At 39.0% G+C, this 13,712-nt stretch overlaps 1 protein-coding gene across 1 annotated transcript; it reads right to left on the bottom strand.

Annotated features, from left to right (window-relative positions):
• Positions 1–5,059: 5,059 nt before the first annotated feature.
• LOC108682506 (eukaryotic translation initiation factor 4E-binding protein 1-like) lies at positions 5,060–13,106 on the bottom strand. The gene is made up of 3 exons (XM_018171681.2): positions 12,793–13,106; positions 6,777–6,917; positions 5,060–5,714 (listed from the first exon to the last, which is right to left on the bottom strand). Exons 1-3 carry the CDS (start codon positions 12,932–12,934, stop codon positions 5,614–5,616), a joined length of 384 nt encoding a protein of 127 aa, XP_018027170.1. The 5' UTR covers positions 12,935–13,106; the 3' UTR covers positions 5,060–5,613.
• Between the last annotated feature and the right edge of the window lie 606 nt (positions 13,107–13,712).

Here is a 13,712-nt window from a genome sequence, read left to right as displayed (position 1 = left end):
AGAATTCCGCTCTGCAGGGAAGATTTATATTATTTCTTTATATTTACGAGCACCGGGTCACGAGCACCGGGTCACGAGCACCGGGTCACGAGCACCGGGTCACGAGCACCGGGTCACGAGCCCCGGGTCACGAGCACCGGGTCACGAGCACCGGGTCACGAGCCCCGGGTCACGAGCACCAGGTCACGAGCACCAGGTCACGGGCTGATCATTTCTTAGCTTAAAAAAATTATTTCTTCAAAGCTTAAAAATTGGGACTGTTGAGAAGGCCTGTAGTTTTTGTTAGACCTCCGACTCGTTAATTACTTGTCAATTAATGGTAATCCAAACCTTTTTTATACTGTAATCTCTTCGTTCTGCCAATATTTCTCACTTTCTTGATTCTCAATTAACAATCAGTCTTATTTGGGAGCGCCTAATTTAAACATGGACCAAGCGCCTCTCTGCGCCACTCATGGTACTCAGACTGGAACCACTGGGCCACCCTGCCGTAACCACTGCACGAATGTTCTGCGATGTTAATTAAGAATCGGCGACAGGCCTACGGCCTACTAAATACTGAAACCGCTATTATTATTATTATAAGTCACCGCAGAGCGCTCAGCAGCCACCAAATAACAGGGGACGTGAGGGAAATTTCTGTCTGTAGTAGTTCTCTTGAAACAATGTTGAATCAGAGGATTGCCTGATGGAAGCTTATGGAAACGGCCAAATCTGCTTACAAAAAGGCCAAAACCGGCCACAATTAACTATTTATCAGTATTTTTTGTACATTACCTGCCAATTCAATTTTAAAAAACCAAATTGTACAATTTTGCCATAAAATTGCTCATCTTGCTATTTTCTGAAGTGGGTTCATGAAGCTCTTTTCCTGGGGCCATACTTTCAAAACTCGCTAAGTGAACATAAGTACTTACGCTCTATTTTCTTGTCTAAGATTGGTGGATTTTGCTCTTGAAAGGCCGTCAATGATTGGCTGTTGAACTTACGATCTCTTAACTTTTTTTGAAAGTATGGCGCCTGGTGTGGGCTCTGGACGGCCTTTAATTCGTTGCCTCGCAACGTCTGATGACCGTCTCAGCATAAGCCTTGTCACAACGATTTTTTCCTTGGGACTGCTTCAGTCAACTGTAACGTTTGGGACTGTCAACTTTGTAACGTTCAACAGTACGTCATAACATGACTTACGATCATCTGGTCGTAGAGTGCAGCTGATCGCAGCATGCAGCTGATCATAGCATGCAGCTGATCGTTGTACGGCACCTGATGGTATCATGCAGCTGATCGTAGCATGCAGCTGATCGTAGCATGCAGCTGATCGTAGCATGCAGCTGATCGTAGCATGCAGCTGATCGAAGCATGCAACTCATTAATCAATCGCTCGAATCCGAGATTTTCCTCTACTCATTCAATCGGTGTTAATCACGGACATGAATAATGTGGCGAAGCGCATGAAAGTTCATTCTATAAATATATATAGTATGAAACTTCATTAATAAAGAGAGAGATTTATTCGCAAGACAATTTCTTACATTGTCATTCCCAATTATCATAAACTCGGTTGAACTGTACCTCTCAATGCCGAATGTGATTGTGCTTCACTGTCAACTCGCTAAATTATTTATTAGCGCTAACTTTGTAAAATCCTTGCAAGTAAAACATCTTGATGTTTTTACTAATATTTATATATATTACCGCAAGGAGGGAGTTGTAATAGTTGAATTTGTTATCCAACTGCCAGGAGTGTAGCTGAGCGGCCGATCGTGGTTTTCAGTACACAAGTTGCGTATTCAGCGTGACCATAATTCAGAACATGTAGAAATATATTAATAATAATATAATATTAAAATTATTTTCAACAAATTTTAAAAAAGCGTGCCGAAACGGCTGAATTTGTCCGTTTTACCTTAATTGAAAACAGTAGGAGGTAAAATGTAAAAAAATTCTCGCTGCAGCGCAATGAGCATTAGAAACAGTTTAATTATTATAGTTACCGTTTTACCTTAATTGAAAACGGTAGCAGGTAAAATGCAAAAAAAAAAAAAAAATTCTTGCCACAGCGCAATGAGCATTAAAAACAGTTTATTTAATTTCATTATGATTGACTACGAATTGAATGAATGAATGAGCGTGCCAAACCGGAATGGCCTAAGCTGTACCGGTAGCCCAGATACTTTCGTCGAAATTAATGTCAAGTGTAAAGCAAGCTGGTTCTTGTACATGTTCGCGACCTCTTTCCAGGAGGCCAAAAATACGAATCGACAAATTAAAAACACTTTTTATTAAACCTTACGACTTTCCCGATGTAAAAGTAACAACCAAATGCAAATGAAACATCGTTGAACGAACACGCGCACCGGTGCTGTGGCATGGTGGCTAAAAATGTCTGAATACATCGAATTATACTGATCAAGTTGTAAAAACTTTCATCCCAAATAAGGAGATTTTTACCTTGAAAATACCCCTATAGTTCTCACATCTAATATTATCGTGTATGAAATTGTCAAATTCAATTTCACCAACATATACCTACAAGTTTGTCAATTGTCAATTAAATGAACCAATCAGCATTTTTGTGCATCGTTTTGATGCGTTTTTTGGCGCATTTTCTCATTTATGGAAAAAATGCACTATTGTTCTCGCCATGTCCGTCCGTCTGTCTGTCCGTCCGTCCGTGACCTCAAGTTTTCGGCGGCGAGAAAATGCGCTCTCTGTCACTCACTGCAGTGAGTACTGAGTTATATTTTTTCATTATGTTGTTTAATATGAAAGAATCGAAGGTAATGGCATACAGGTGTTAGATAAAATAAGATCGCACATTAGAAATCCACAAAATATATTTTATTATGGTGTAGGTCAACCTTTTGCAGAAATTACAGCCTCAATTCTGCGAGGTATTGATTCATGCAAATTGCGAATTGTTTCCAAAGGAATATTAACCCATTCTTCAGTTGAAATTTCCTCCAGCTCTTTTAAAGACGATGGCGGCAGGAACCGCCATCTCTCTGATTAAATGACTCTTTTGGCCGTTTCCACACTCGGACAGAGGTTGGCAATAAAGTAAACAATGAGTCGTCAAAAAAAATCAATTTTTTTCACTGCTTGAGGAACCAATTTTGGAGGTTTTTACGCCATTCTAAACGTTTTGAACAAGGTTTTCGAATTGCAGCTCTTCCATAGAATTCAGATCTGTGCAGCTCTCGGCGGACATTCTTTATGGAAACTGGGTTATGTTACTTATGTATGTAGTTGTCCATTGAGGTCTTCAGTAATTTTCAACAGCCGTGGTCTTTTGTATTGTCCCTCACAATTGGATTTAGGTAGCGACGGTCTCTCGTAGACAACTTCGATTTTCGGCAGACCTGTGCTTTGCTGAGGATGTTTTTCCTTTTCTTCGAAGAGCAGTCGTTACTTTTGAGACAGTACCTCTAAAAACGTCAAGCTTTCGGGAAGATTTTGTCACACTAGCACCTGCCATACAGGCACCAACAATTTGATCTCTTTGAAAGTCAGCGAGATTTGCCATTCATAGGTTATAGAATAGAATAGAAGTGTCGGCGTTGAAGAAATAGGCCCATGGCCTGTTGCCGATTCTTGAACTTTTCGCGACTTGATTCACAAGGGATCCGGCCTTTGGAACCCGATCTTTCCATAGCTGACGATTGATTGAGATAGCTGCTGGACGCTAACGATTGATTGAGATAGCTGCTGGACTTATAGCCTGGTTCGTAATTTGCTAGGCATTTTAAGACTGAACATATGCTCCTGCATAGCTTCGTCTAGTCTTATTGCCTGGTCCGTAATTTGCTAGGCATTTTAAGACTGAACATATGCTCCTGCATAGCTTCGTCTAGTCTGTTCTTGAAAGCGTTCATACTCGGAGCGTCAACGATGCTATCAGGGAGGCTGTTCCACATGTCGGTGACTCGAAGCGGGAAGAAATGTTCAGGTTATAGACACAAGAATTCACTAAAAATATCTGGGCACGGATAAAATATCAATTAGAAGCAACAATAAACAATAAAACATAAAAATATGTAATATTTTCATTGTTCAAAAATTACGATATCAAAATGTCAAGCGTTACCCTTATTCTGTCCAACCCCTGTACTTTGAATGAAAATTTACTGCCGGAATATAATGTAGTAACAAATGCATTCCGTCCACAGACCGATCGAATATTTCTTTAGTAAACTCCTGCTAAATACATAACTATCAATGCAAGTTTGTGATAATAAGTTTTAGCATTTCACTTATTAACGAAGTTTAAGTCCCAGCATTTCCCATATTATCGATCAGTTTCAATTAGAAACGTCATTTTTTAATAAATGAACAGCATGAAGCCGCGTTATGACAGATGGTGGAAATTAAGGCGAGTTGAACGCTTTGGGTTCCATTGAGTTCAAGATAGAAAAAATATACATTTTAGTCTTCATCACTTTTATAAGTGAGTTATAAAAACACAACAATCGCAAATATCACTCATCCAACGGCACTCCCCAACATGGCAGTGAAGTCTGTGTACAATAAACTTAATTATAGAAGCTTACGTGCCCAATTCAAGTCAGCATGTTGAAATGGGCATGAAATTTCAACAAATACAAAAATAATAAATTTTAAATTGCTACTGTTATCGAATAGGAGCATTTACAGATATTATTGTCGTTACCTCAAAGCAACGTGAACAATGAAAAAACAAATTACAATGAAAGCGGGAAAGTCTAGAAAAATTTGCGCAAAAAAAAACCGGGAAAGTCTAGAAAAATTGGCGCAAACGTTTATTGTTATGAAAAATATTCCCGTCTAGTGAAAGGCGAAGTCTGATGTGACTACAACCCAACAGCAGAGGCAGGAAATTGAATTTGAATTAGGCAAGATTTTTTTCAACCATCGTGAAATGAAATATGCAGACGCGTGGATTAAAGTCATACGAAGGAATGATCTTATCTAGCAGTTCTTTCATGCAATCTTAATCTAAAAACAACTATCGAAACGCCATAACTGAAATGATAATGATTATATTATTTTAAACTCCTTTAAAGTTCAAATTTCAATCTCGGAATCATCCGTAATAATTATAATAATAATTATGAAATTTTCACAAATTACAACCTGTTAAGACTGAATTTCTCAATGCATCAATCACATCAAATTATTATTTTCATGTGAGCTTAGTTTTTTAGTGTGACTTAAGAAAGTTAATATTTATTTTTTGCACAGAAGCAAAAAATTGTATTTATATCTTATAATAATACCCTTATGGTATTATTATATCTCTTATGTGGCCACATAGGCTCTGAAAACACATTCAGTTTTCGCAACTTTGTTCTGAAATTTTATAAGTTAATGAGCGGACAGAAAAGTACCGATTGGTGAATTCAAATCGTATAAATTTTCAGAGAAAACATTCAGCGTTTGATGCAGTGTGGACAAAATCGTGACAACCATTAGCCACAACCAGAAAATATTCGAATTTTACAAGTGATCCTAGTGGCAAATGCTTCCATTAAATAAAAACACTGGCCTTATAATATAATAGGTGTAGCCGACGCATCCATAACAAATCATATTTACTACAACAGATCTCAGCAGGCATGCAACAAGACGTATTCTCTAAAGCTCTATCTGGAATTGTTCGTCTTCATCTTTGGCCGGAGCTGCGGCAGTTGCATCAATGGCAGACAGCCTCTTAGCATCTTCGTCGGAATCTCGGCCTGAAAAACAGAGAACAACTTCATACAAATGTTCCGCTTGCTATATAGAGGACATCGAACATTCTCGCCTCGATATGTAACGTGTTGCGTTCGCTGGTCGTATTTTCGTATAACTTAAGAGTCCCAGCTAATGAGGAAGATAGGCAGAACGTGTTACGTTCGCTGGTCGTATAACTTAAGAGTCCCAGCTAAGGAGGAAGAAGGGCAAAAACGAGACTAGAGATTTGGGGAACTGTATTCGGTAGAATCTGGTATACAACTGAAGGACAAAGGCTTGCTGGCCTTACATTGACATACTATATTGACAGTATAGTAGTTCTATTTGAATTTGATCATAATACGTAAACACGTAACATAACGCTAGGAGCGTCTTCTGCCTATATGTATCGTCAACATCGTTCATGCGAAGGATATATAGCGTTTAAGAATTTGAGGACAGTAAATCAGCAAACAGGTTCTTTTAGAAGCAAGCTGATTGAATAATCATTTTATATTTCAGAATCTATATTTATTTGTGTACGTTGTTGCACAGTATGTTTGAAGACTGGCCTCGTAAATATATATAGATGGACTATTCGACAGCATATCTACAGTACCCATCATCTCGGGATACCACCTGGATCAGAAATTTCATTTTTAATGGTGAAATTACTTATTAGTATAAAGCAAGAGGAGGGATTGAATAATCGAAATTATTTGCTTTATTACTGGATGAACAAATTTAAAATTTCCTTAAAATTTAATAAAGAGAGATTTATCGGCGTTACACTCTCTTTAGTCACTAAACTTCAATAGGCAAAATATAAGTTCTAAAGCCAATTTAAGATAACATAACAATCATCTAGTATAATTCAAAAGCTTAAAAAATTATTTTAAGCTTTTGGATTATACTAAATCATTGTTATTCCATGGACACATTCATCGAACAACATAAAGTAATAATCCAACATCAACGCAAATAAATAATTGTCTGGCAATTATAAAAACGTTTTTATAAGCACGGCAAGTTCCATGTTTGTAATTTTAGTGACAATAAACACAATAGTTGCGGTGCACCCTTACTTTTGCGTGAGTCGGGTTTCGCAGGCCGGTTGTCAGGGACAGTAACTCCAGGGATGGATGGCAGGTTGGTTGGAGGCGTCCGAGCCAATGGCGAGTTTCTCATCGACAACATAAAGTTCCGGTCATAATACACGCGTGTACCTGCACATCAATAATATAAATCAGAACAAATATACATGAATTGTACTTGAGTATGATTTCTAAGATAGTGCACATTCGTTTACAAGTTTCATAACGTACTCCGTACAGCGACTGGGTCTGTACTCATTGCAGAGGAAAAGGGAGAGGTATGTCATTCTGTACACATAGAAAATGATAGCCGGAATGGCACCAAACTTCGAAAGCGAGACCTTCAAGATTGAGACACACCAGAACGAAAGAAGGGGGAGACTGTGCAAGATCCCCCCACTACGTAACAGATCGGCGGTCAGATTTCAATCCCTGCGGGAAGGATCACTCTCCGTGGCCGGGCCGAGGCTGTTTAACGTCCTACCAAAGGATCTAAGAGAGGGGGAGTTCACCCTGGTGACCTTCAAGAGATGACTGGACGTGTTCCTGAGCACAATTCCAGATCGACCTCCCCTGCAACACTACCAGCGGCGAGAAGCAAGCAACAGCATCGTGCATCAGGTGGCCCAAATGAGGGCGGATGAACGATAATCAGAGGCGGCGAACCATCGTGGCCTGGGACTGACACGTCCCAAACAAATACCAATGAAACTAAATACTAAGGTTCACAATGGAATCATACGATTTACTCCTGGTTCCCTTGGCACATGACTAACTCACATAGCTCTTGTATTGCCAGGCAGCTATTAGAATTACCATGCAGTAAACCGGTTTGTTAGAGGTGCACTGCATTGTTCAGGAGTAGGAAGACTGTAGTATGGCATGAAAGATCGGGTTCCAAAGGCCCCTTGTGAATCAAGTCACGAAAAATTCAAGAATCGGCAACAAGTCATGGGCCTATTTCTTCAGTGCCGACACTTCTATTCTATTGTATTCTATGAGAGCCTCGGCAGCAGCATATCAGCAGCACTCGTAGACAAGATATGCGTTGCCAAGGTCGTTGCCCCACCTATCTTATATGCAGCGCAATAGCAGCCAGCAAGGCCGAACTTATTTATGCCTTGTATGAATCAACCAATTGAAGTAATATAGTGATTGCTTGATTAAAATCTTAATAATTTCTTGCATTATGTGATATTAGAAAATGTGTCGATGAAGTAAGAATTGAATAAGAGCAATAAAAGACGTTTGATAAAGCAGATCTAAGGACGGTCTAACTGCGGAGGAAGGGCAGAAGTCGTTTGAAGGCCGTATGACTGCCTGGCTGAAATTGTGCACATGAGAGGCATTTCTTGAGAAGTATGAAAAGCGTTTTGTATTTGATGAAATAGAGATCGCTTATGTGTTGTTGCGCAGTACCGTTGACCTCAAGAATGAGCAAGAATATTTAAAGGCGTGTAAATTTAATTCTCTTTCGTTACAAACTTGAATCATTTTCAGAAAACTACATTGGAGAACTTAATATTTAGGTTCGTAAATACTGACCAAAACGCAGACGCCTCATCCAATCACAAGTTTTCGTCCCTGATAGCTGTAGTTCGTCTATAATACCTACTTTTAAATGAGATGTAGGTGGCATATCGATACCTATTCGTTATCTGCGCATAAGACACTCAATGCCTGATAGGTGACGTTTTGGAAGCCTATAGAACACATTATGTAATATTCAGTTAGATAAATTAGATACTAAAGCCTTGTACCCAAAATAAATACGGCTCGACAAGCACAAGTTACATTCGTCGAATGCATAGCTATCCAAAAAGTTCCCAGCATTTCTCTTATATAAAACACATATCTACGTAATCAGTCAAACTCAGGATATTCTTCAATCTAAACTCGCTTACCCTTTTCGAAATTAATTATGCAGCTTTTTAAGCACCAATGAAGCAATGTAGCGATATAATTCCATAATTACGACATTGAAGACAAACTTTGAGATCAGAATTGCCGACGCGATCAAAAATAATAAGGAATAACCAAGCCATACGTTTGATGTCTGTCTGCTGTTTAGACGGTATGTCTAACTATTACCTTATAAACTATTACCTTATAACTAAAACTATTACCTTATAACTGCAACAATAACATTACTATACCAAATTCTATAACTATATGGCTTTAGCTATATAACTAATACTACAACTATTACTTTAAATCCATAACTGAAACGAAAGGTGAAACTTCTGTCTTATTCCAGTAGCTTCCCAATCGTCGGACTGCACGGGTGCGACACGGACCTTATTCGAGCGAGGGCCAAAGTCATCTCCAATTTCAGACATTTGTGTGCCAGTTTTGCTCCTTATTAAATAAATTTTTTTGTATTTTCGACTAGTTCGAATTATTAGTTTTTTCTTGGCCCTGTGCGGTTTTCGTTACGTTTGATGTCTGTCTGTTGTTTAGACAGTATGTTGTTTAAACATAAGAGTCAACAGGCACAGCGTCCAAATTTTCAATGGCCACTGATTCATTTTATTTTACTTAATACTTCTTAGCATGTACCATGGCAAGGATTTTTTTATACATAGTATTTATACTTCAAATTGCTCCGGGAAAAACATTGCAAATTTGCATCATATATTGCCCGTCGTAAACATCCTCGTAGCCTTGAGAGCCTTCGACTGGATGTGCCGTTCACGACATAAGCAGCAGTTAAGCTTCACATCTAGGCACGAGGAACGAGTAGCTCTTGTTCTGTAGGTAAAGAATTTAATCGCAACAAAGTTTCATTCTATTCTTTAACAGCCCGAACATAATATCCATGGAATGCAACTTCATCAATTTTATTGTTTTTAATTTTATTTTTAAAGAGTACCTACATTTTGTATGCGCTCAATGAGCATCGAGTGCTCAATGCGCATTTAAAAGTTATAAAATAATTTGTTTCACAACCGTCATCGGAATTCGACCGTTTTTTAATTTTTTAATCAATAATGTTAGAGAATAAATTTTTATCGCAGACATAAATTAAGTGCAAAGAAAATGAGTCGAATGCTATCCACTAGGAGGTTCCTACAGAAACACGCTCGCGTCTAGATGTAGAGGTGCAGTTTCTATATATGCAGGTCAGAGCCAAGTCTGGCAGTGTAGTTTGGCAGACAGTCTACTCCTCTGACACACGCGTATACCTTTGTACACCTACAGTTTAAACGCACACGCAGATATTTACATACATAGAAACCATCGGTTGTGTTTTCATCAGACGTACTGGTAAGTGAGATGAGTTATCTTTACAGGGCATCGGATTTGAATCGTGTTAAGTGAATATTATTTTTGGAAAAAAAAACGATAGCTTGTCGCTTCAAGAGATATCAGGAGCAGCTAAGAGTCCTCGTGCTATGCTAATGAGAAGTATTTTCAAACATTAGTGTCAACAGCGCATGAAATTTTAATGCTTATGTAACTAACGAGTACATTATTCGTGATGAGAATTAATTTAGTAATAACGCAAAGTTGTAATTAATTCGTTCACGTAGGTAGAAGTATGAGCATATGTGGTTGCTTATATGCGACCTAATAATTAATAGATCGAGCCATGTTATCATTTTAGTATACTAATTTCTAAATGTTTTTTTGCATATTCAGTTATTCTAATGAGAGCAGAGAAGAGATGCAGAGGTTGCAACTTAATTTTTAAATTAAGAACCTGTTCGTACATATGGTTCAAGGATTAACAGATTCACTTCAGATAAGAGTAATCGGTGTAGAATGAACCGTTTTTCTGAAAATGAATTGGATAAAAAACTAGGTTTGCTGGGAGTTGGTGAGATTCAAACCTAACACTATGAAGAACTTCAGTAATCTTGCTTTGGGTGCTAAGAGTCCATCGTAATTGCCAGAAATTTTTTTAATCATTTGGATATGAGAAATTGTAATATTGTCCAGTACAGCTAGTGATAAAAAATATAACTCAGTACTCACTGCAGTGAGTGACAGAGAGCGCATTTTCTCGTCGACGAAAACTTGAGGTCACGGACAGACGGACATGGCGAGCACAATAGTGTATTTTTTCCATAAATGAGAAAATGCGCTAAAAATACAAATTTAGAGTCGAATTAAAATAATGCTAGGATAGAGTTTACAAATGTAAAGTAAGAGATGTTGCCAAATATTATTCTGAAGTAATAACGGGTACTATAAATAACCAAGTTGTATGTCCAACAAAGCAAAGCACAAACGCTAATTATACAGGACTACCCCTGTACGGGTTGCCGCTACAGTTCAACAACACGCAGCCATCGGGTATCGGGATTCAGCTTCCATCTGACACCATGTGCATTTTAGCCCTCTACCGCCGCGTATGTCACTCTCCGGGAACATAACTTTCAACTTAAATTATACGTAAACTATTGAGTGTAGCAACCTGAAAACGGTTGCACGCAACAGAGAACATTTTAAATTTGTCGTACGTGGCGGCAACCATCAGTGGAAAGTCATTTTACGCTCACTAGAACGTATCCTTTTTGGGAAGTAGGCTTGTGACAATATTGCTCCGGTTACTCGTGTCAGGAGGTAGAGGGTTAATACTGTCCCTTTCAAATTCTTATCTGAATAATAACATTTATAAAATGTTATTTTATAAATATGATTCTTTGAGTATTCCCATGTATATTACTATTCTCTATCTTTGTTTGATAATCAAAGACATATTCATGATTCGTATTTGTTAATGGAGACAATTAAGGGGCAGTTCTGTATTTTTCCGTTGCAAATATTCGATCATAAGTTAACAATGGGGGAGCGCCGCCGGGCACCACAAATTTTGTGCACCATTAAGGCCTGTAGTCACAGTGCGGCGAAGTCCGTGAGCGAGAAATTCGCGACAAGGATGTGGAACCCTTGTTCTGTGTTCAGATCGGCAAGTTGCTGCGCTCGAGCTTGTTGCCTTTGTAATATGATACCTGAGCCAGCACCCATCTAAGGGGCTGCGGCCGTCTCTTAGGTGGCCGAGGAATGGCCTGCGGTGACTAAAACTAACTGGCCGAGGCCAGACCACTGGCCAACCATTATTACTCGCCCCTTATTGTGCTCCCCTTCACCACAAGAGTGACAGGCGGGTAATTTACGAGGTGTGTTTCCCCTCATTTTTTCCCCAACTCCTTCATGAGAACTGCGGCTTCCAAAGAAAATGTGAAATCTCCGATTTAGCAGTAATGNATGGCTCATGTGTACCTGCCAGTTGTGCGTACATGGCTCGTGTGTACCTGCCAGTTGTGCGTACATGGCTCATGTGTACCTGCCAGTTGTGCGTACATGGCTCATGTGTAGCAGGTAGGTTCGGGGCAGATGCGTAGATGTTTCAAGGTTGTCGCACGATATTGTAGATAAACGCATTTGTTAGTTTGCACTTTGCAGTCGTTCAAATTATATATAATTATGAGATAGCTCGGCATGCAGTCAATGTAGAAAATTTCACACGTATGAGAAGAGTTTTTTACAAATGCTAATGCTTCTACCACCTGTGAGTCTGTGACTAAACACTACGCGCACAAGTGTGTTCAGCACAACTCTAGTGTTGTGCAGCTGCTGACTAAACAGTTCTTGTGACTCATATACACGTCTTGCTTACTACGTACTTCAGGAAGAAAGGCGTAATATTTACAATAGAGCTGAAACAGGAGGTGACTTCACACTTAATTTTACTAGTGAATATTTGCTTTAGTAAAAATATACATTCAGACTTTTTCACAATTATTTAGATTTTAGAATACGCTTAATCGGCTTAAATTCAAGTGAATACAGTAAATTGCACTTAAGTTCGTTATTAAATGGTTTTACCGACGAGCAACAAAGTGAATGCGGCGACATAAATTACTGTCACGACTTAATATTCGTTATTGAAGCCATTTGAAGGTAGTACAGAACATTATTAGGTGAACCTAATTCAGGATGCAAGCAGGAAAAATTGTTTTATATTGTGCATATTTTACATTAGGCCTATTAGACAAACCTCCAGGAGTTGTAGAGAACAAAGATCCACCAGGAGTGCTTGATAAGTCGTTGGGAAGTTCACTTTCATGGTTGATATTAATGCGTCTTGACATAGGAATCCCTTGTGACACAGCCTGACGAGCTGCAGGAGAGGCAGACATTCTACCTTGATTAAGTTCTTGTTGTTTCTAACTCGTAAAAGTCACCGCAAAAAAGTTGAGCACAACAATTATGATTGTGACCGTCTCAGGAAAACCTCTCACGAGATCAAAATTCGGCGCGTAACTGAGCGACTCTTTCCGAAACAACAACCCACACTCCTTACCGAAGCAACACTTGAAACGCACTGACTGGTCTGACTGGCTGACCGCGGTGAGGCGGTAAGGTTGGCGCGCATGCCAGCGGTGCCGTAGCTACTACGACGTTTTTCAACTCAACTTGCTAGGCAGAGCCCAGCAACCTGCAAGGCCCAGTTTCTGCAAACGGAAAAGAATTGTTAATCGATTTGATAATTTATGAAAGATCAGGAATCAAGTTTTTCTACTTTGTCAAAGAAACACCTACAACGACCGTCAATACATTTATAGTGAGCTCAAAAGTAAGATCACACGATTCAGATAATAATTTTTCGCTCCATGCAACACGACCTAAATGAGCAGACTCGATTCCTAGCGTAAATTTTGCTAGCTCTGCTTGTACTGAATAAATCATAATTTTCCTACCTTCCTTGGGTACGATAATGTAAAATATGACAAATATTTGTCTGACTCTGACTGACTCGACAGATTTACAAGGCTCGTGTCATAGTATATAGTTCGCCTGCGCTAATTTGCCAAGGCCGTATCGTTTAACATGCTGTTTATGAGCTGCTCTATCGCTTCAGAACATTTTTCAGCAGCAATTCTATGTAAAGATACTCCTGAAACTACTGCGAGGTTG

This window comes from Hyalella azteca, unplaced genomic scaffold, assembly GCF_000764305.2.
Source record: "Hyalella azteca isolate HAZT.00-mixed unplaced genomic scaffold, Hazt_2.0.2 contig16906, whole genome shotgun sequence".
NCBI classification, from domain to species: Eukaryota; Metazoa; Arthropoda; class Malacostraca; order Amphipoda; family Hyalellidae; genus Hyalella; species Hyalella azteca.
This window is presented reverse-complemented; position numbering and strand designations above follow the sequence as displayed.